Source organism: Myxocyprinus asiaticus, chromosome 27 (assembly GCF_019703515.2).
Source record: "Myxocyprinus asiaticus isolate MX2 ecotype Aquarium Trade chromosome 27, UBuf_Myxa_2, whole genome shotgun sequence".
Lineage (NCBI taxonomy): Eukaryota > Metazoa > Chordata > Actinopteri > Cypriniformes > Catostomidae > Myxocyprinus > Myxocyprinus asiaticus.
Genome location: NC_059370.1, coordinates 28,534,942 through 28,558,200, shown reverse-complemented (window position 1 = coordinate 28,558,200; position 23,259 = coordinate 28,534,942). Strand labels below are relative to the sequence as shown.

At 36.3% G+C, this 23,259-nt stretch overlaps 2 protein-coding genes and 1 long non-coding RNA gene across 3 annotated transcripts in view; 2 read left to right on the top strand and 1 right to left on the bottom strand.

Annotated features, from left to right (window-relative positions):
* LOC127417976 (uncharacterized) overlaps positions 1-23,259 on the top strand; it is a 99,957-nt gene that overhangs the window by 45,913 nt on the left and 30,785 nt on the right. The window lies entirely within an intron of this gene.
* On the bottom strand, positions 8,455-12,510 carry LOC127417975 (zinc finger protein ZIC 3-like). The gene is made up of 3 exons (XM_051658266.1): positions 11,285-12,510; positions 10,089-10,252; positions 8,455-9,809 (listed from the first exon to the last, which is right to left on the bottom strand). The coding sequence occupies exons 1-3, from the start codon at positions 12,282-12,284 to the stop codon at positions 9,627-9,629; spliced, it is 1,347 nt and encodes a 448-aa protein (XP_051514226.1). The 5' UTR covers positions 12,285-12,510; the 3' UTR covers positions 8,455-9,626.
* Positions 17,866-21,553, top strand: LOC127417974 (zinc finger protein ZIC 1-like). Its single transcript, XM_051658265.1, has 2 exons — positions 17,866-18,829; positions 20,227-21,553. The coding sequence occupies exons 1-2, from the start codon at positions 17,866-17,868 to the stop codon at positions 20,841-20,843; spliced, it is 1,581 nt and encodes a 526-aa protein (XP_051514225.1). The 3' UTR covers positions 20,844-21,553.

The following is a 23,259-nucleotide window of genomic DNA, read 5'->3' as shown; positions in this document are numbered from 1 at the left end:
GATTTCACCTTATTTAGGTGATGTTCCAAAATCACTCAGCAGACAGGCGAAATTAAACAAAATACTCCGTACAGACACCATTTCTCAGATTTGGGAGGAATAACGCATTTTACGGAGAAAATAAATAAATAAATAAATTATAATTGTGGCCTATATTTCATATGCAATATATTCATGGCATTTTTCTCCTCAGTCTTTCAGCCCTTTAGATAATAGTTTCTCCGTGCATGCATAATCTGATACCAGTTTGCTACGTTGACAGGCGTTAAAGTGTTAGACGTGTTTCATAGTAGCAGTTTTAGATGGTGAGCTGGTTAACATATCATGCAATTGTGCATCTAATGCATGAATGACGGCATATTAAATGAAACAACCAGACAAGCGTAATTATATATTATTAATAACGAGAGAAAAAAAAAAATAGTTCAGGTAACTTGGTTAAATAGCTGAGTTTGCGATTCGTATAAGATTTGAAGAATGGGACATATCTGTTTGAGGCTTTTTTTTTTTTTTTTTTTTTTTTTTTTTCTCGATTTTGTGATTTTGCCTAAGCACAGCCGATAAACATGATTTAATGTGTGTGTGTGTGTGTGTGTGTGTGTGTGTGTGTATATATATATATATATATATATATATATATATATATATATATATATATATATATATATATAATAGGCTAACAATAATAATAATAATAATAATAACAATAATAATAATAATAAAATCCTATGATCAAAAAGACCGCACGTAAATGAAGGTTTCTTTTGGCTATTTAAATACACTTGTACAAATATGCACTGTTAAGCATTTGAAAGCTCAAACGGTTGGATTTTACTCCATTCTCACTTTTCAGTTTCTAAAAAAAAATTAATTAAATTTAAAAAAGCAGAACTCATGAGTTTTTTTCTTTTTCTTTTGGACAGGGAAATTGCAGGAATCTGACCCATAATGCATGATTGAAGTTTCTTTGACATCCATTTCGAGTAAATTGCTCAAGGGCTTGCCAGGTGAATTGTTAATAACTTTTTTTCTTGAGAATGACAGGGATTAGCTTGGCTGTCTGTGACATCTGTGACGAACACTGACACAAAATGAGGCTTGTCTTCAAAACTATTTTATTATAGAGAAAACAATGCATCTAATGCATGCTCCTACTTATAATATACTGCTTAAAATTTATATCATTATTATTTGTTATTGTTTTAGACTTTGCGTGATCCTCGATTTTAGTCTTTACACGTTAAAATGGTCGTTTGCGTTGCAGTGTAGGATTGTAGGCCTATATTCCCACATATACATGGTGTATTGAACATATTGGATAATTTATGCAATTAATGTTTGTTTTTGTATTGTTTTTGTATTAAGCACTGACTCTGGCATTTTCACCAGCCTTCAGAAATTGTCAGAAGACATGAGAAATGATATAAGGTTAAGGCTACAATTTTGCTCTTTGAGCCTGCAATGTGTGGGGATTAATTAACTTGATTAATTAACACTTAAAAAATTAAAACTTTTTTAATTTTAATTTGACACCCTATTAACCTAAATGTTCATCATAATTTACTAAATGATGAGATTCTTAGAAATTGCATGTTTAAAATCTTAGAAAGAATGGTATATATGTACTATACACGCAGCTTTGCATGAAACAGAAATGCAGTCATGTACCTTCAAGAAACAAAATTTCAAGTTGACAGTGAACTGTCCATTATATATGGTGATTAAAATGAGTGGTTTTGAGACACACACACACACACACACACACACACACACAAAAAACAGCATGCTTGCAAGAAAAATATAAATTCATAGGAGCTTGTGTTTTCTTCTATTTGTTTCACAAAATAAAAAAGTGATTCTGTAATGTCCTTCAAAATGAAAAGATGAAATTTACAGGAGATTGGCCCTTAGGCAAGCAGCATGAGGGGTTGGATTGACTCTTGTGCACCTTTGGACCTTGCATTATCCTGGCATGAGGTCTCTTTGGCAATAGCCAGGCAATTTCTAACAGCACTTGGTCGCCCATCCCCCCTGATAGCCTCTATACCTGTGCCTGCCAGCCCCACCTCTGCCACCCACTCTAAAGGGTGTATAATGACTTTTTGTTGATCAAGGAAACGAACATGAATAGACAACTATTTGGAAGTAATAACTTCAGAAAATAAAGCATTATCTGTGAATCTTCAGTATAGTACTGCATTTGTCAGGCATTGATCAGACTTAATCAGCAAGACTACATGTGCAGCCTTGGAATGTTTTGGAAATAAGTTGCCTTACTGAAACATTGTATGATATCAAGGTGGGAATTTAACCTGATACACTCAGACCCCATTTTATCACTAAAAAGATTTAAATCATAAAATGTTTTAGTTATATATGACAACATATCATCATGTTTTGATTTACAAGGGCCAAGAACTATGTTAAATCAGCTGAAACTTTTGTGTGTTGTAGCCTATGCCGTTGCTTTAAAAAAAAAAAAAAAAAGCCACCACACTACCAAACACTAGCATGTGTTCTGTCAGCCCAACCAACCGGTGTTGTCACAACTCTGGCCAGGCAAAGAGAACTTCCTCTATGTCCTTTTCAGCAGCATTATGACTAGCCACTGTTTCATCACCACTCTCCAAATGACCTGCATTTTGGTGCACTTGCATTGACTCCTTGCATCATAACATTAATTTGTTAACATTAGCATCTTAAAGCCACTGATCATCTACATTGTGTGCTTGTGTGGTGTTTGCCTGTGTGAGAAAGACCTGTTTTTATGTCATGTTCCTTATTTGTACCCTGGTGTGATATAGAAAATAAATGACAATCTTTTAAATATATATATATATTTCAGAGAACACTGTTAAAAGCATCTTGTAAATGGACACCAACTGCTAGTAATAGCCCATTTAACAATATCTCATTTATAATATATCACCATTGGTGTTGTGAAGGCTGTATATTAAGTTTCCAATCAGTACTGTTTACATGAAATAATTTTGTTTGTGATGTTTTTTGTTTTCTGTTTTTTTAAAGCCTGTGAATGTAAAGACAACCGCTTGAATTGTATTTTAATATTAAGGACTTTTCTGAGATGAAATTGAGATAACTGTTTACCCTCATTCCATTTATCTTTACAAACTGAACTTTTTAGTTTGTTGTTATTGTGAACTTGTCTACATGATGGGCTAAACGTTTAAACATTCAAATTATATGCGGTGAAAATGACACCTTGGCAGCAATAGGAGATACACTGTAAAAAGTGCTAACCTGCAATTTTTACCTTAAGGATCTATTGCTACTCGACCTAACCCTTAAATAAGCATATTATACTTGGTTGGTGTAACCTAATGTATTCAGGTGGATTCAGTTATATTAATAATATTTTTTTAATTTAGACGTCATCCTTTGTACTTATTGGTGTTATTATTGTTGCTATTATTCTTGTATTATTTTATTATTTATTTATTTATTTATTTTAACCTTTTTATTATTGTACAGCACTTTGGCTCAACATCAGTTGTTTTTAAATGTGCTTTGTAAATAAATTTAACTGACTAACTTAATCATATAAAACGCAATTATAAGTTCCCTGATAAAACATTTTATACGTGTACTTTTGCCAAAGCCATACATCACTGCAGCACTTTGGAATGCCTAATAAAAAAACAATTTAGCGTAAGATAATAAATATGGGAAAAATAAGGTTGTCTTGCACACACAACATTGGAAAGGGAGGGATTTGATGCACAATGATCCAAGGCTTCAGTGCAGAAGAGAATGAGTAGTGTTGCATAGAACGATTGAATACCCTGTCTCTTTTTAAGATGCAAATGGATTCGTAGCGTTCTTGTTTAAACATCTACGTAAGCGTGCATGCGAATAGTTCTTTAAATTGATTCTCCAGTGTGGAAAGGACTTGGCTTTGGGAATTCATCCTCACCTGTTTGTTACCTCGCACTTGCTGTATGAATATAGAGTATGACGTCTCGGTATAATAACATATATCATCATCTACGTAAGAGGTTTGTAGCCTACTATAAGCCCCCATAACTCTTTTTGTATGTAATTAAGTGTTACGTCTAAATTTCTCCTGTACAATAGTTAAGCGGTCTAGACTCATCCCATTGGTCTAAAACATAATCCCATAAGTAGGCATTTCAGTGATGGTGTTTGAAACATAAGCACTTTTCAAAGACGTTGACTTGATGACGTTTAAGTTTGTATTATGTTTCTTTATGCTCCTTGCTGAAAATGGGCCTGTGCTCACTGAAATTATAAATCCTTTAGTCCTCCTAGTATTTTAATCTGGCAGTTTTAGCGCAAAAACAAACTATTACTGGCTAGGAAGCAACTTTGCGTTTATGTTAAAAATAATGCAAGAGGAAAAAATAAAAAAGCTCACACTGAAAGTCAGATAACGAGTCCAGTCACCCAGAAATATGCTCTAGTTTTTGAAGAAGTATCGAGTTCTATTTGATTGATTAGCGTCTGTTGTAGGACGTTGACCGAAGCATTTTGAGCAGAGGTCCGAGTATGCCCTCTCCTAAAATACATGAAGAAAACCAAATAAATTCATAATAAATTAATAATCAATACGAACAAAGCTGTTTAAGATTATGAAAAACGTATTGAACAAATAAAATAAATATTTAATTAGTCCAAAGTCTTGGACAAATGGTTCATATGACCCTGTTTTAAGTGCCCCTATACTCCACCTAAAATTGTATTGTAACGACTAAAAAATGCACATGATTAAGCTATACGTTCGTCTCTGTAAACCTATCTTATGTCCCGACCATAAACATGTAATATATATATATATATATACCTCCACACCTGCTTTGCCGAAAAACGCGTTTTTCTCCACTTTTGTCTCTGCGTGAGGACAATTTAGTCCACACACGAGGATCACATTTCGCTCCTAAATAATAGGCTAAAACTGTGGACACTTGTTGGACTTGTCAGTATAACGTAAGATTATATTTCTAGATTAGCTACTTTTTGAGTCAAACTGAAGAGTGAAAGGTAGGCTACATCAATTTCAACGCAAACTTTACGAATCATTGAGTTAAATTATGCTCGATTTGCCTTGCTTTAACATTACAATAGGCTTGCAACACATCCAAAGTAGAGTTTGAAAGAACACATCCTGGGTTAAGAGTCATATTGAGCACCAATGCATATTCATCGTTTTTCCCACAGGTGAATAAGCATCATAGAGCTCTCTGAAAAGGGTTCATTGACGTGCAAATTGTCTCTGCCTTCCACAGCACAGTTGCATTGTTTAGTAAATTGCGAACTACCTGCCCAATTCACGTAGGCTATCCTATTGCGATTTAGAAACAACTTTGTGGACTTGATCATTTGAATACGTCAGTGTGGTAGTATAGGCTACAAACAATAAAAATGTTAACTATTTTATGGTAGTAATGCCGTAACTTTCAGGTTCACATGCTACAGAATTTCCCTTATCCAGAACGATATTTAGGCTATTTCATCCATATATTTGGTCTGAATTAATAGCATAACTATTTGAATGCTTTTTTTTTTTGAAAAGTCAAAGACTACAACTTTGCTGCAAATTGTTACCGATAAAGACTATACTGCAATGTTGAGAATTGTTTGGCTGCATTGACATTCGTGTCTGCATCACATGGCTGGCATTATTGTGTATTGATGTGTATGTGTGAGGTGAAGGGGCTATTTACGTGTTCATATGTTTAAAAAGAACAGTAGGAGCAAAGTGAATTGCATGCAACGCGTAATGAAACTAATAGCTGATGGCGAAGTGTTATGATGATTACAGCACGCAGTGCTCACGGTAATTTAGCTCCTGAGTTTATTAAGATCACGCACTCAGTTGCGTGACAAAAAGCGTTTGGAACCTGTGTCGGTTTATCATCTTAGACAGTGCCACTCCGCTTCTCCAGCAAAGCTAAGAGATTTAGTGTGGCGTCAGGAAGGACTTAAGTAAAGGTACCGAAATTAGTGGAACAGAACGCTCCACGTCCACGAACTCCAGAAAGTTTTTTTTTTAGTTAAATGTGTTTAAAGAAGCCTAAAAAGTAACCTGTTTTGATAACGTTTCCGGATAACGAAATTTCGGATTAATTAACCCCCCTTTCGTTCAACCAAAGCATTACGTCAGGTTGCTACAGTATATCTGATATAGCTACTACTAAACCAGCAACTGCTACTCTTCAAACATCTATCACGTGACTGCAGACGTGCTTTTTGATCATTTTCAGACTTCGTTAGAAAATAGCCTGTGTTGGTTTCTTTATATTGCATTATTCGATTAACAAACACACTGTTATAATATCTAGTATCATTTCTACTCGTTCGCGATCGTTTTAAACAATGAAACTGAAAGAAAGTAACCCGAGTCGGTACATTTGGCGAAGCTCAGCTGGTGTTTCAGCAAAACAGCCAGCGCCATATTGTGACGTCACTCTGTTTGTCACGAAGGCTCGAGTGTAAAGCGAAAAATGTGAGATGTAAAAACCCGCGCTTGCGCAGAAAAATAGAAAAGATGCAGTTAAATGAATGCGTAAAACTGTTTATATTTGAAGATGGGGGTGGGTTTGATATGAGGGAGTCTATGGAGGTTGGGCTAAAATACTGCATACCACCCGAGGTCCCAAAAAAAGAATTGTTTCCTTGCATAAACTAAAATGTGAACTTATGTAAATAATTTTGAATAATGTATAATGTAATGTAATAATAATGTAATACATATTAAACACACACACACACACACACACACACACACACAAGACAGTCTAGCATTAAAAATGACATATATACACACACACACACACACACACATACATATAGTATTATTGTCATTGTTAATGGTGGACTGTCTTGTGTGTGTGTGTGTGTGTGTGTGTGTGTGTGTTTTACTTAACAGTCTTAAAACTTAACAGTCGTGTGTGTGTGTGTGTGTGTGTGTGTGTTTATAATATGTATTATATTAATAAAATATTTCAATAATATAGTAGGTCATGTTCGTCGCTTTTTTAATCATTTAGATTTTTAATTGCATTAAACATTGGAAATAATAACACATTGGACAGGCTTACACCCCCCCCCCATCACTTTTTTGAATGAATGTCAGCCAAGGCAAGCCCAGCCTACATCATCGACAATGAGAGAATGGCGCGTCTCGGTGAAAAGTTTGTAAACTTAACAGCTTTCTTGCATGCTTACTCTCCAAGGTCCACGGATAATCCTATGTTAAAGACGTCTGGGTTGTCGCTACACAATCCTGAACTTTGTCATCCCTTAAATAAACAGGATGCTAAAATGGCGGCGTTTTTCAAGTTCAAGTGTGTTACCGTCTCGTACAATTGGAGAAAGTGGTAAGCTACAAGTCCACGTTTAGAAACAGAAATATAGCAAAATAACTGAAAAGAAGAACTGAGGTCTTCATTTGTAACATGTCAGGATTTGTTTAATTCCAATCCAAAACTTCTGTTCACATGTTGTCATAAATAGTTTGTTGAACAAACAAACAAACCAACAAACAATAACCCCTACTTCGAAAAAAGTACAATATTTGACTAAATTTCGAATAGGTAGGCTAAGTTGAAGTGACATGGTTTGCCTCGAAAGTGGCACAGTGACACAGTTCATCAGTTAAACATTTGCTTTTCAGGAATAACTTGATGCATGACCCATTTCCTGGAGAAAATGTTACAAGATCACATTCAAGCTCCACTTGCAAATTAGATCTGTCTATCTCCATGAGATCATGGTTGAAGATACATCGATAGTGGCTGACATAAATCTTTCTTTTAACTTAATGTATAGAAAATAGTATATAAAACATATATTCATTAAATTATGTAAATAAATTTATTTATACATTACCGTTCTGTATTTTTTTAATAGTGCTGGTGGTTTGAAATCATGTTCATAAGCACAATATATTTATATGCATAATTTAAAATTCTTAAAAAATATGTAGCAATGCATTGCTGTAACTTTTGCTGTCATTGAACACACATTTTTTTCTCCTCCACTAAAAACTGTAGTACTCTTAATACTAAATTTCATCCACACAAACAGTTCCACATCTGTAAAAGTTATTAACATATAACAAGCAAATGTGTAATCAAAGTCTTCTATGTTATACCACAGTACTCATAACAAACAACACGCTATATTCACAGAAGAACTACATTTAAAACAATGCAAACTGACAGACAAAAAGTTTTATTTTGATGTGACAGATCATTGCTCCTCTTTGACACATTTAACACAGACTTGCATCCACAAAGACAGTTCTAGAACCACCAAAAAATGTAATACCATACTCATTTAAATGGTTCTACCTTAAACCCAAGAATATAATGTCTTTATCACTGTCACGTGAGTTCAAAGTTCATGAATGCGATGCTATTGCATGGTGTAGACCTATCTGATTGAAATGTGACGTGTCGATAAATGCACAGGGCTGGGTTTCCCAAAAGAATTGTAAGCCTAAGTAGATAGAAACCATTGGCACCAATGGCTTGATCTACTTAGGCTACGATGCTTTTGGGAAACCCAGCCCTGGTCAGTAGGCATCTCAAATTTGTACCTAAGTGTTACCTATAGAGATGTAGTGTACGCTGTAATGCTAAGAGTAAAGAAAAAAAAATCATTTTAATAAGAACCAGAAACGTCTCGAAATTACTCCTCATATGGCTGATTAATGAAAAAATAATAATATATACTGTATATATATTTTCATACCGGTCCTTTCATAAGCTTGAGTTGGAAAAATGCATACTTGAAACTATATATAATGTCCTGTCATAATATTAATATAATTAATACTTTACGACCCAGATAAGACACACATATTGCCTTAAAAAAGATACAATCGTATCGTGGGAACTTTAGAGATGACTCCCTTTTTCATCGTTAAAACTGGTTATTGACTCAAAACTGTACAGTCTGGTTAGAAAACATTTCCATAAATATCATTTAAGATTCGGCTCTTTCGCCGATTATTAAATTACAACTTGATAAATATGGCAGCATGGATATGTATTTACATCGTTATTAACAAAGGCAACGTTATATTCAAAGGTAACAATCGTAATCTAATACCACATTTCTCCATCTGAAAACGGACTTGGACAACAGATTTGACTCCATCAAACAAGGAAATACATTCACGAGTAGGCTATATACTTATTTATGATTTATTTATTTTTGTTCAAGTTCAAGACAAAGACTTTGGCACGTTTCTTAAGACTCTCTGAAGTTTTAACAATCAATCAAAGGTGATGTGAGGATCACCTTAATATAAAACACCGTGAAATATTCTTTCTTTCCCATTATTTTAAATATTTGTTTTTCAGAAAATACATAAAATGAAAAATAAAATAAGCATCTGAAATCTGAAAACTAAAGGAAACCATTTATCTTAGAAAGTGTTATTTTGTTATTTTATGCCTTGCTAGTTTTCTTCGAACTCGGAATAAAGTCAAATTTCGAATCCTGAGAATGGACGAGGCCTGTTGGCGAACTCTCTCATCTCTTCTGTTTCAATGCCATTTTGTACACCGTAGTGCAAATAGTTTTTTTTTAAAGGTTACTTGAACCTTTTGGTCCACATTGAGAGTCTGCTTGGAGCTTCAAACGTACCATTCATTAAAATTGGGTGGTAGTCCATCGCTGTGTGCAGATGTATTTTGCACTGCAGTCGTGGGTGTTTTTGTCGGGTCTTCAGTGTTCGCGGACACCAGCACTGGTGGCGTGGACGACTCGTATCCAGAGCTCGCAGCCGGAGACGACTCTGAGCCTTGTGATTCGTGCACCTATAATGATAACGTTCATAGATATATCATACAGGCAGGGCAAGAAAATAACACTTTCCCACACATGGTACTGATAACATTATGTCTGGGTGTCGGAACCATAATAAAGAACGCTTTCAGGTCTGCAGTAAATACACTGAACCGTATACTCTGCATAATACAATACATGTATCTCCAGGGTTGTATTCTTAATAAGGATTTATCTGCGTAATCCAATGAGTGTTTTATTTGTGGAGACCATAATATGTTTGCAAACTGTTGTCAGAAACTGTCCCTTACCTTCATGTGTTTCCTGAGAGAGCTGGGGTGTGTGTAGGACTTGTCACACACTTTGCAGACATATGGCTTGTCAGATGTGTGCACGTGCATGTGCTTTTTCCTGTCGCTGCTGTTTGCAAAGCGCCTGTCGCAGCCGTCGAACTCGCATTTAAACGGCTTCTCACCTGCAAGTGAGAGCAAACACTGAGATTTCAGGAAAATAACTTGTTGCACTCACGCCAGATGGTTACCCACATATCACGCTTTTTAAAAGTTCTTACTCTTATAGCTTTTATTGTATTTCCCAAGCGGCACAAACGTGTGTATATTTATGTTTATTTAAGTAGACATACACGTCATGCATCTTCATGTAAATGTAATTGAAATTGCTGGACAATTTGCAGACACGTTTCCTGTCTGCCAAGTGTTACCATATAGACTGTTCAACAGCTTGCTTTACATTACTGGCGAACCACAAAAGGGGTCAATCGTTTAGGCACAAATCCAGCCATCAGACTAAATGCAGTTTGTCCACTTCACACTTTTCCAAACCAATGTTTAGCATTTTATTCTTGTAGCCTATTCACAGCATTTGCAATAAACACATCCCATGCTATTACTAACTTTAGGCCACAAGCATCAGGAATAGCTTTACAAATGCAAGAGGACAGCCCATTCACAATTTCTCTGCCTAACCAGACATGCAGCCTTGCATGTTAATATTTCCATTTGCCATTCCTCAAAGAGTTGCAATGCATTTATAAATTCTGAATTATATATATATATATATATATATATATATATATATATATATATATATATATATATATATATATATATTGCTCAACCGTTATAGGAGGAAAAAGAAACAAAACGATTTCCTTAATAGGGGTCGTGCCAGCAAAATAAGTAAAGCTCTTTAAACATAGCCTACCTAGGCCTGTCAATGGATTTCATTTTCCAAAACTTAAATAAAGTAGTTGTGGCAAATTTCCTCAATTTAAATTAACTTCAATACTTATTAAAAAGCAAATGTACTCACTTTAATGAATGTATTAAGGAACAGTTACTAATTCACACCTCTGGTACATCATTTTTAAATGAATCTTTCCCCTAAAGTCTGGAATTAGCCAATAATAGCATTAGCAAAGTAAAAAAAAATAAAAATAAAATAAATAAAATAAATAAAATTAAAGAAAAATCGAAGAATGTCTTACCCGTGTGAGTTCTTTTGTGAATTTTCAGATTTTCTGATCTTGCAAAAATTTTCCCACAACCGGGGAACGGACAAGGGAACGGTTTCTCTCCAGTGTGCACTCGGATGTGATTCACTAGTTTGTATTTGGCCTTAAAGGATTTCCCTCCTCTCGGGCAATCCTCCCAGAAGCAAATGTGGTTACTCTGCTCAGGGCCGCCAACGTGTTCCATTGAAACATGTGTCACCATTTCATGCATTGTGCTGAAAGTTCTGTCACAAGTCTTTTTAGGTCTGTTCATCTGGTTCTCGTCTATCCACTTACAAGACAATTCTTGCTTAATTGGCTGCCGCATGTATCTGAAGAAGGCCCCCGGACCGTGATGTGTGGGCATGTTCATTCCCATGTTCATATTGATGTGGTGGTTGTAGTTATGGAGCTGAGAGGTGCCGTAAGGATCAGTACGCGGGCTCGCCACAGGTCGATACGGATCTGGACGGCCAAAAATGTCCCCGCGTAAACCCAGGTGCATTTGACTGTTTACAACATGTCCTCCCGGTGAAGTGTGGCTCACGCTCTGGTCGTGAAGTCCAGGAAACAACAGATGTCCCGGGTTGTCTGAAATTCCAGGGGGCCCGTGTAGACCCCCAGCAGAGGTGGCAAAGATTCCATGTTGGGCACTCGACGCTGCTGTCTCTCCGATGCCAGCGCCCCTGTTTCTGAAGAGAAAGTCCCTGGTCGAATTGAATGCTCCACTGGCGTAAGAACCAACTTGTCCTCCGTGATGGTGCCCTAGAGCAGCTGCGTATCCAGTAGCTTGTGGGGTGAAAGCTGATGTCTGGCTGGAGGCAATATCATGAGTAACGGGACTTATTTTGAATGCTGCCGAGTGAGATGAGTCTGCGAAGGGACTGAGCCCCAGTCCGGGGTCTCGATTTCCCAATTCATGGTGTCTCGGCGTTCCGAAGCCCCCTACTCCTAGTGACGGGAACTGAGGAGCGCTATCAAGGAGCATAGTCATTGGACTCAGTCGAGAAAAACAAGTGAAAAAGAAAATATAACAAACCCCAGGTTAGTGGAGTAAAGTGGGACGAACGGTACAATTTCACTTAAGCTCGAATAATAAAAAAAATCTAGAAGTGAAAAACGAAATAATAATCCCGGGTCTCTGTGAACGGGAGAAAAACTCCCGTAACTGGGATCCGTGAGAAAGAGGATCAAACTTCCCCCCCTTTCCAAACGAATGATGTCCTTGGACTGTTAAGTCAATCACTCACTCCTTGCACATAAATGAGCTCGGGAGGCAGCTCTACGCTGTCCAATGACAGCGCAGCTCCTTCTTGGTCACGTGACATGTACGAAGGGAGTTAATTGGCTACATGTTCGATTGGCAAGGTTTAGTATTGAAAATGGCAGTTCGTTTTAGTGAGTGGATTTGATTGGTTGGTGTTGGCATTATTTGCAGGTAAAGCAACGGGACTTTATTTCGGTTCAGTAAGAAAGGCTTGTTTATTTCCCGTGCTTAGAACGTCAGCTTTTCCCAAAGTTGCATACAATTTCAGGAGTCTCACACAAAACGCTTTGCCGAGCCTTATTAAAAACATTTGGGAAAAAAGGAAAAAAAGTACCTTGCGTAATATTTAATAACATTTAATTAAGCTAAATAAGTTAATATTTAATAAAAATAAATAAATAATGTGCTTTAATGTACTGTTAAACTTGATCTTTTTTTATTAAATTGTATAATAATACCTATCTATATATCTATATATCTATCTATCCATCCATATTATACAATTATGCATCGATCTGAAATTTTTGTTTTTGAAGAAACGATTTTTCAGTAGACTACAGAATTATGATTTTCTTGAAGCCGCTCGAAAGAATGTTGCTATCTGGAACGCACTGTAGAACGCAAGAAAAAGAGAGAAATATGGTAGTAATTATAGCCTACTATCCAGAGGATTGTGTTTTTTTTACGTCGCCAAAAGTTTTTGCTATTGAGGAACATTCACGGGGTTGCTGGGGACTCGCTGCAGGACACATAAAATCTGATCAAGTTCAGAGACGCGTTGAGTGCTTCAAGCAGCGCTTTTTATACCAATCCATTTCACTTTCCCTCTCCCCCTCAGCCTCTCCACGAAAGGAGTTTCCTTTTATATTTTAGAGAATAAAAAACAAAAATCTTTCAATCAGTCTCTCATTCTGCTCTAGTCCTCAGCTATCACTCTTTCCGTTTCAGCACAAATTCTACGAGAAAAGCATAGTTTAATAGTTTTTTAAGGTGAGTGTTTCGTGATATGTTTTTCAATTGATAGCCTATATTATAGTATTATATAGTATATAACTACATAAGTGTCATGTTGATCAGTTGCATGTTTAATTTCAATAATGTGGTCTTGGCATTTAAAGACATAAAAATAACGTAGACATAAATAGCCTACATTATAAACTGTTTCAGCATTTTCTCATTCACCACAGTTCATTTAATCAAAAAAGAATATTTAGTAGTAAATGTTTAATGGATCATTGACTTGTTCATTAGAATAGCGCATGCATCTAGCTTTTGTCTCTCGAAAGCATTTGACAAAAAATTCATAATGCGTTTTTTTATTCACGCAACTTTTAAAGGAGACTGCTAACAATATAAAACGATTTCAATTTATTCTCCTCATCTTTCTCTGCTCCGTCTCCCCCTCCTTTCTGCTCCCTCTTTCTCTTTTCCCTCTCTCACTTACTCCCTCTCTCTCATACACGATCACATGTGTATGCTGTGCTGCCGGACAGATTTACGACGATTTTTTTAAGGTTTCATAGTCGAAAGGCAGTTAGGTTTTCTTTACATTCCCCTCTAGATGTATAGTTTTTCTATTTAAATGTAGACGCGTTTAATATATTGTGTCGCATATTTTCACTGTGAAGGCGTGGCTTAAAACGAGAAGTTCTTAAGGACGTTCCGTGCTTTCTCTATGCAAAGGATAGTGCAATTAGTTCACGTAACTTCTTCACAGCACAAGTACTCTGATGGTACCGACCAAAGGGCAAATGAGGGCAAGGGACCTTAACTCAAGGGGGCTCAGACGCATATTTTAGGCTACATTGGACCGAAGCGAATTGTCTCAAACTACATTAGGCTGTTGCTGTAAGGGCGAATATGATTACATGCAGTTTATGGTTATGGCTACCGGCCGATTATTCTTTAATCAAATAGCAATGTTTTGTCAGAATAATGCGATGGCCCTATATCTCCTGGCCACTTTTATTGTGTTAGGCATGCCTATATTATTATTATTATTATTATTATTATTATTATTAGTTAAGATTAAAATTACCTTTAAACGGGTGCCATTGAACTAGCTCTTTGAAGATTAGTGTTGAACAGCTGCACTGTAGTGTATCGTCGTCGTAGTCGTCATCATCATCGTTGCTGGCTATTGTTGTTCTGCTAGAGATTTTCTATTCGTTCAGTTTTCAGTTGTCAGTATTAAATATATTTCACATACTTGCGTCGTTTGCTTACCATTAACAAATGTAAATTACTCTGATTATTATTTGTAGCTGTTTGAGCGTGCTTTACTAAATAAAACGATTTATTTTATAGGCTTTGTCCATACTTTTTTGACATTAGCGTGGCTACTCAGCGTATTCTGTCATAGATCTAAAAGTCTTTAGCTTGTTTTTATCACTAGCTCTGTTGAAGAGTGGGCCTGTTTATCTCAAACACTTAATCAGAATCGAGTAATGAGATAACAGTGGCAGTTTCAATCAACATAAATCTATATACATTTTATTAACTAGGTTTAACAAAATAAATCACTGGAAATGTAATTTGCCTTGGCCTTACGCATCTGCAGCTTATTAGAAAATGGAAAATGCTCTTCCCGAGAATTTCCTCTTTTTTTGTCTTTCTTTTTCTCGGTTGGTCAGTTTGTCTCTATTTTACACTTTGCATTTAAAGATATTTAGCCATGAACTTGTAAAGCCAAGCACCCGTTGGTTCACTACAATGAAGCAAACTCTTCTGTATCTATTAACCCAATAGTTACCGAATCTGTTCAAAATGCTAACAGCATTGTTAAGCAATCATTTACCATACTTTACTTTTCTAATATATATATATATATATATATATATATATATATATATATATATATATATATATATATATATATATATATAATGTTGGCCGATATATGGCTTTATAACTGTCTTGATATCGAAATGTTTGATTGAAATAAAGATTAGGCTGTATTTAAGGTAATGTAAACCTTCGACAGGTATGCAAGGAAACAGAGAAAGCCGACATTTTAACAGACTTACCAGCTATTTTTATTTTTTTAGCTTTGATATGTCATATGATCAATATGATAATTCTACATGTATAATTTGTGAAGAATGAAATTTCACAATAGACGTGTTGCACGTAAAGTTACACTCATATTCCATAAATGCTCACCTCTCATTGTGTAATCACCGCTCTTACCTGTTATTGATACATTCGATTATGAGCCCTTGATAATAGTCATTTGTAGTTTGTGCAATGTTTATGAAACATTGCTCAAAGACCTTTCTGTAACCCATTTGAACTAGAATTATAACCATTTAGTCACCTTTGCACATTATTTAGGCCTAGTATGACTCAAAAGAGCACAAAAAATAAATATTTACTTTTCCTACTTTCTTATTTCCTACATTCATTTGTTTGTTTATTGGTCTCTCTCTCTCTCTCTCTCTCTCTCTATCTATCTATCTATCTATCTCTATAATCAGGCTATTCATTTATGAACTGATTTGCAGATCTATTATCCGATTTATGGACATACAGTAGAATAATAAACAATGCTTAGCATCTTTTGATTTTCATGTTCTTTGAATTTCTCATATAATTGTAATAAAGATATTTTTGTCCATATCTTATTTATGACTGTTGTGAATAGGTACACTTACTGTATGTAACCTCTGTGTGGGAATATGTTGGTAAATAACCCAGGCTTGTGCCCACTCAAGTGTAGGGAGACAGCCTTCAGAAGAAGCATATTTGCTTTCTTAAATTCAGAATGTGGTGAAGCGAGCCACCAGATTCCTGGTATAGCCTAATCAAAAGTATTCAAAGTTCTTATTAGTTTTATGAATTAGCCTGCATTAATAACATTATGTGATTATTTGAACACCATTCAAGTGGCTTATATGACTTATAGCATTCAATTCTTGTCAAAGCATCTTGACATAATGCTTTGTCATTCTTTTTATGAAGTTAGTTGAGTTAATAATTTGTGGTAAAATTGCACCACAAACCTGTTTACGTTTTTAACAGCATTATATTGACGGATGCACAATAATTCAGAACAAGGGAATAACTTTTCATCTTCTCAACTTCACCAGATCAACTGGAGGTGGTAAAGCTTGCATGTGTGAAACTTGAAAAGTCTATTTTTTAACCCTTGCATTTTAAATGTCCAATTAGATTCATGGATGAAGTCCAATTGAAATCAGATTTTGTTTAAACCAATATATATATATATATAAAATTATTATTATTATTATTATTGTGGCCAAAAGCTTTATTTATTTTTTATGCACTAGTTTTTATTCAATTACAGATTTTCTATTCCGATAAAAAAAAGAAAAAACAATGTATTGACTAGCAAACAAAGTAACGATCACTGAGTAAGCTGGCATCACTTTCGAAAAACAAATACTACGTAATTAACTGAATATTTTGTACAGAAATATTTTCCCTTTTGAACAGAAAATGTCAAACACAATGACACTTTGACGTAGCATTTAGTTATTGTGGTTAAAAAAGTGCGCCTTCTCCAACATAGATAAAATCATATTGGTCTATTGGACCGAGTGATGCCTATGCTTAATAGAATAAATTGCGAAACATTAATCAAAAGTCTTTTTGAGCTGCCTGAATGCGGAAAGTGTGTGATTTAAAAGGACATTTTGTGTCCTTGCTTAATTAGCTGGTAATTTCTACTTTACATTTTTAATATTTGCAATTAAATTGGATTTAGAAATCACATTGTTGCTTTCCATTCGTACTGCAGTCATTTTAATAATGCGCACATACTCGGTGTAAATATCATTGAAACATTTCGATATTTTAGGAAAATGATAATGCATTCTGCACTCTGGAGCCTTTAAGTCACAGAAAAACCAATATCTGGCAGTGCGTCTTCGGCACAAATCAAAGCATTTTCACTGAGATATTTGAAAACGGAGTCGTGTGGTGAACGCCTGTGTGTCCCTTTTAAAACAAATCCAGTGACTGTCAATCATCGCGCATTCCAACCAATCCCAAAGCACCGTTTTTTAAAAGCAAGTTTGCCTGCTGTGCTTTTATATTGCAGTATGGCCTGGTTCGGAGCATTTTACTACCACGGTTATTGCCATAAATCAAGAGGGCAAAGTGAACGGCATGGGACTCACACCAATTTTAACGACCTTGGGTCCGATTCTGCGTCTGAGAGGTTTACAGGCAATAACTGCACATGCAGATGAAACAGCAGGGGAAATGGGGAAGAGGTTTGTACGTGAATCTTAAACGTTAAAGGTTGGTTGATTTGCCAAACCCTCAGCCAAGCTTGCAACAAAACATGACAAGCCTGTCGCGGTTTAGTGGCTGCCCTCTTTCTTGCGTCAATCCTGGGGAGAGCAATACTGAACCCAGCGTGATGCTGCCACCTTTGGCAGAGGGGCACATGGGGCACCCCACTGGCAATTCCTTAAAACTCTGCCCCTCACAAAATTTTCGAGACTACCACGAGACGAGGGCCAGTGCATATGTTGACCACTCGGTTACCCATTTTCCAGACACCGGATACACCAGTCACCGCTTGGAACCCAGTCCTAGAGGCATTCTCATTGGGACCAACCTGTCAGGAGCAGGCATGCCACCAGTAACTGATCAGCTGGCACCGAGACCTAACCAACATGGCACTATTGGAAGGTACCGTGACCTCCACGGCTATAGGGATGGCAGGAGCCACGCATTCTTCACCACGTATCAAGAGCAGGCCCATGGCTCTACAGACGCAACTCGAGATTTCAGCAGCCAAATGATGTTGGGTCTTCCAGGAGATATTCTCTCAAGAACACACCCATACGGCCAATCGCTCAATGGCCCATGCAGGGCCAACAGCCAGCAACTCGTCACCCAGTTTTTGGAGTTCTATAAGCCTCTGAATATGGCCATGCCGCGAGGAGGGGGTGATGCCTTCCTCAGGTGCTCCAGGCAGAACCCAAAGCACGAGCATGTCTGCAAGTGGAGTGACGGCCAAGAAGGCACTGGCAAACCGCCCTGCGCTAGGAGTTTCGGGACCATGTATGAACTGGTCACCCATGTGACGGTTGAGCATGTCGGTGGACTGGAACACTCTGACTACGTTTGTCACTGGGAGAATTGCCCAAGAGGCAGAAAGCCTTTCAAAGCCAAATACAAGCTCGTCAACCACGTCAGAGTCCACACTGGAGAAAAGCCCTTTCCCTGTCCTTTTCACGGATGTGAAAAAGTTTTTGCCAGATCCGAAAACCTCAAGATACACAAGAGAACGCACACAGGTTAGTTGTTATTTATAAAGATTAATAATAATAATAAAACGACATGCTTGCCAAGAAAACTTGTTTCTAAACCTTTTTAGAGTCTTCTGCTTAACATTTTTCCAACAGAAATAAGTTTATTGAAGAATAGCCAGGACAGAATTTGGTAAATCGAACTATTGGATTATCTGTTTCCACTACAACGCTATAGCCTAAATACGATAAGGATTTATTCAAGTTTTTTTATTATTTGCTTGACACACTCGAATTGATACACATGTTTGATCCACTTCTAAAATCTTTCGGCATAAGCATCAATGAAGAATTTGTAGACTTGAAAAAATTTCCTTTAGTCTATATGAAACTAATTTGGCAGGCGATTAAAGCTTTTAATCATATCAATTATATTGTTAACCAGATTTTGGTATTCATATTAGTGGGATGATTGAGTTAGTTTAATGCGCTGTGTCCAAGAAACTTTTGTGCTTGTTAAAAAAAAAACAAAGCACACAGGCCAGTCGTTTGGGTGCCTCTCATTCTGCAATGAAAATAAATAAATAAATTCCGGGGCACCGGAGAGCTGTGACGTAGCGTTTACGTATGGCGCTGCTGAATTCTCTGTGAGAATTCTTGGGCGATGCACTGAGAGCTTCGAATCAACTAAACAGTAGACTGACGTCACGTGAATCCTTAAAATAGTCTGATTGATGTTACATTTGCATATTTTATACACTATACAGCGTTCGTATGGCTGCGGCTTCGACATATCTTTTGGTTGAATAATTAGGGGAAAAAGTCATTTAGATATATTATTTAGTAAATATTAAAGCTAACCTTATATTAAAACTAGTAACCTTTCATGACGCATGTATAAGGTTGGCTCTCAGAACATCTATGCGTAAGGCAGTTTTAATCAGAAATTAAAAACGAATCAGTGATACAATTCCATTAATTTACTCCAAGCCAACTGTTGCCAGTTACATTTTAACTATTAGTTTTGAAAAAGTATTTAGTGTTCTTTTTATTTATAACTCAGTTAAAAGAATTACGTTTGATGAGCAAGTTGAAGCTAGCCGGTTTTAGACCGTGTGAATCAATATATTTGGATATTTCCCACACGAAAATATGGAAACAATTGACTCCGAAAAATATCCTCACGATTAAAATAATAAATAAATAAATAAATAAAATATTTTTATTTATCAAATTTTGCCTGCATCATTGGGTGAACAGTGTTATCTTAACTAAAGTTCTATCTTCGCCTGATGCCCTGTTGAATGTGTGGAACAGCACAATGTTTGGTAGGCTACAACATCCTGTATAACACATAATGACACCACGCACTCAAAACTGATGAGCCATGGTTGACTGTACATCCAACCCGTAACTCGCGTTTCCCCCCCTCTCTGCCCGTTTAGGTGAAAAACCGTTTAAATGCGATTTCGAGGGCTGCAATCGGAGATTTGCAAACAGCAGTGACCGGAAGAAGCATTCTCATGTTCACTCCAGCGATAAACCCTACACGTGCAAGGTCAGAGGATGTGAAAAATGTTACACACATCCCAGCTCCCTGCGCAAACACATGAAACTCCATTGCAAGGCCTACATCGCCAAAATCGACGAAGACGACGACACCCTTGCAGAGGCCAGGTCTCCTGAGGTGGCAGAACTGCAAGACACATCCGACTCCACCGCACTGACGCCAACGATGACTGCCTCCTCCCAAGAGACTCTGTCCCTTGAGACACGAAATGAGTCAACTTTTAGATCACGTTTCCATCACACGTTTGACAACAGTTTGGACTATACAGCGCATAGGCCGCAGTCACTTTTGGACCCTCTGTTGCTACAACGGGGCAGTTGTAGACCTGATTCTGTACAACACCCATGTAACCAACCAAGCCACACGTTCCCAGCCAGCCATAGAAATTTTGCGTCAAATTTACCTTTCCAAAAAAGTCTTGTAAATGGCTGGTACACATGTCACAGCGCCGTGGACACATTTTCACCCAAACACTGTAACAGTGATTTATAATGTCTGTAATTTCAAACAGAAGAAAGTGGTGAATTCAGGTTTATACTCAGCGCGGTAAAGCATTTACAGCTGACAGAGCGGAGGAGTTCCTCCTGGTGTAAAATTGCTCTGCAGGCTGACTAAATTTGTTAACGTGAGCTTTGTCTGTTGAATGCATTGTGTTCTTGTAAAATGGAATTAAACTGTAAATAGCTTGCTCTACCTTGCCCTGCAGTGGGCCAGAATAGGCTACAGATAAAAATATAGATAAGCTCCCAAAATATTCTTCTTACATCAAATATAAAAAAATCTACGAACAAGATACCTACAGAATAAACAGGTCAAAATAATAAAGTAAGTTATTTCCTCACAGGAGAAATAAAATGACAATTTATTTTGAGGTGTGTAGTGATTAGAGGCAGGGCCTCCGTGACGTATTAAAGAGGTTTTCTCTTAAAGTGTCTGAAATATGAGTCTTTTAGAGTAACAACCTGGACTTGTAAATGTGTTTTATATATATATATATATATTAGTTCGAGGATTTTCAGAGTGAATGTATGGTGAACCAGTCGACGTGACCTTTAACAGTTTATTTACTTTAAGATTTTATCACAATTGCTCTTCGTTTTATGGGTGTATTTAATAACTTATGAGACTTATGTGGCTGTTATTTAGCATACTACAGACTACAGTCCTGGTCATGAGAATTTAATCGTTTAATTGAAATTCTACTGTATATGCTGTACAATTAATTATGCATTCTAAGTTTCATTAAAGTGTCTCGATTCTTTTTGATCAAGCATGTGTTATTAAACTCTATGCAATTTCAAAAAAAAAAAAAAAAGTGAGTCCAATACAAAGCTTTTGGAATTTATCTACATATATTTATTTCATTGGTAGGCTACCAGACGACGTCTTCAGAGGTTTCTTGGAATGAATTTCACGCAATAGCCTACATTTTTAATCACTTTCTAATATGTATGCATTATTCATATATATATATATATATATATATATATATATATATATATATATATTGCTCTCTCTCTCTCTCTATATATATACTGTATGTATGTATACACTACCGGTCATCACTTGCCTGCAATGTTTCTCATGATCTTAAAAATCTTTTGATCTGAAGACGTATGCTTAAATGTTTGAAATTAGTTTTGTAGACAAAAATATAATTGTGACACCATATTAATTTATTTCATTATAAAACTAAAATGTAATTAAAAAAAAAAGTTTTTGAAATGGATGACTTGGACCAAATAATAAAGAAAATCAGCCAATAAGTGCCCAACATAGATAGGAACTCCTTCAATACTGTTTAAAAATCATCCCAGGGTGATACCTCAAGAAGTTGGTTGAGAAAATGTCAAGAGTACATGTCTGCAAAATCTAGGCAAAGGGTGACTACTTTGAAGATGCTAAAATATAACACATTTTTTATTTATTTTGGATTTTGTTTAGTCACAACATAATTCCCATAGTTCCATTTATGTTATTCCATAGTTTTGACGACTTTACTATTATTCTAAAATGTGAAGAAGAAAAAAATATATATAATAAAGAATAAGTGTTTCAAAACTTTTGACCGGTAGTGTGTGTATATATATATTATGTGTTCCTACATAAAATAAGCTTAAACTTTAATTTATGAAGATATTATGTAGGATATGTGGTCCTACGGCCGAAGTTGCGTCACCTCGAACAAACTCCAACAGGTTCCAAAGGTATGGTCATTTTCTCGTTAGTTTAACCAGGCGTGTCTGGGTTTACGTAATTGCTATCTATCTTGCACCATTCTTTTGAGCAACTCTTGTCATGGTGGTTTAATATGCACTAAGATGCTACATTAGACAGGAACACATGTTAGAGCGAGGATTTATGGGATTTTTGACCGCACTCCGCTTTGTAAGGCCCCCGTGCCCCAACTGTCCACATAACCCGTTCTCATTCCCCAAGCGTCCCATTTTGACGCTTGCGCAGAATCCGTCCGCGTCTGCATGATGACGCCAAAGGTGCCCCCTGGCGTCGTCATATTTACGCGGTGAGAAACCCCATTGTTTTCAACGAGAAAACTTAGTGTCAGTTATCAATCTTTGAATATTATTTTGCGTTTAACCTGAATGTTTTATTATACTTATAGATATATTAGTGTGATATTACATTATATGATCATATATTTTAGATCCCCTAACCCAACCCCATTTCTAAACCTAACCAATAATCAACAATATAAAACATGAAAGAGACACTTTGATATACATAATTTGATATACATTACATTATTTATAGATATTTTTAAGCACCCAACCGCACATTTATGCCTAAACCAGTTCTCAACAATAGAAAAGACGTAGTGGCCTAACAAGCAGATAAAGTAGTCACGATCAATTATTATTTTTATTTTTTTTAATGGACTATAATAATA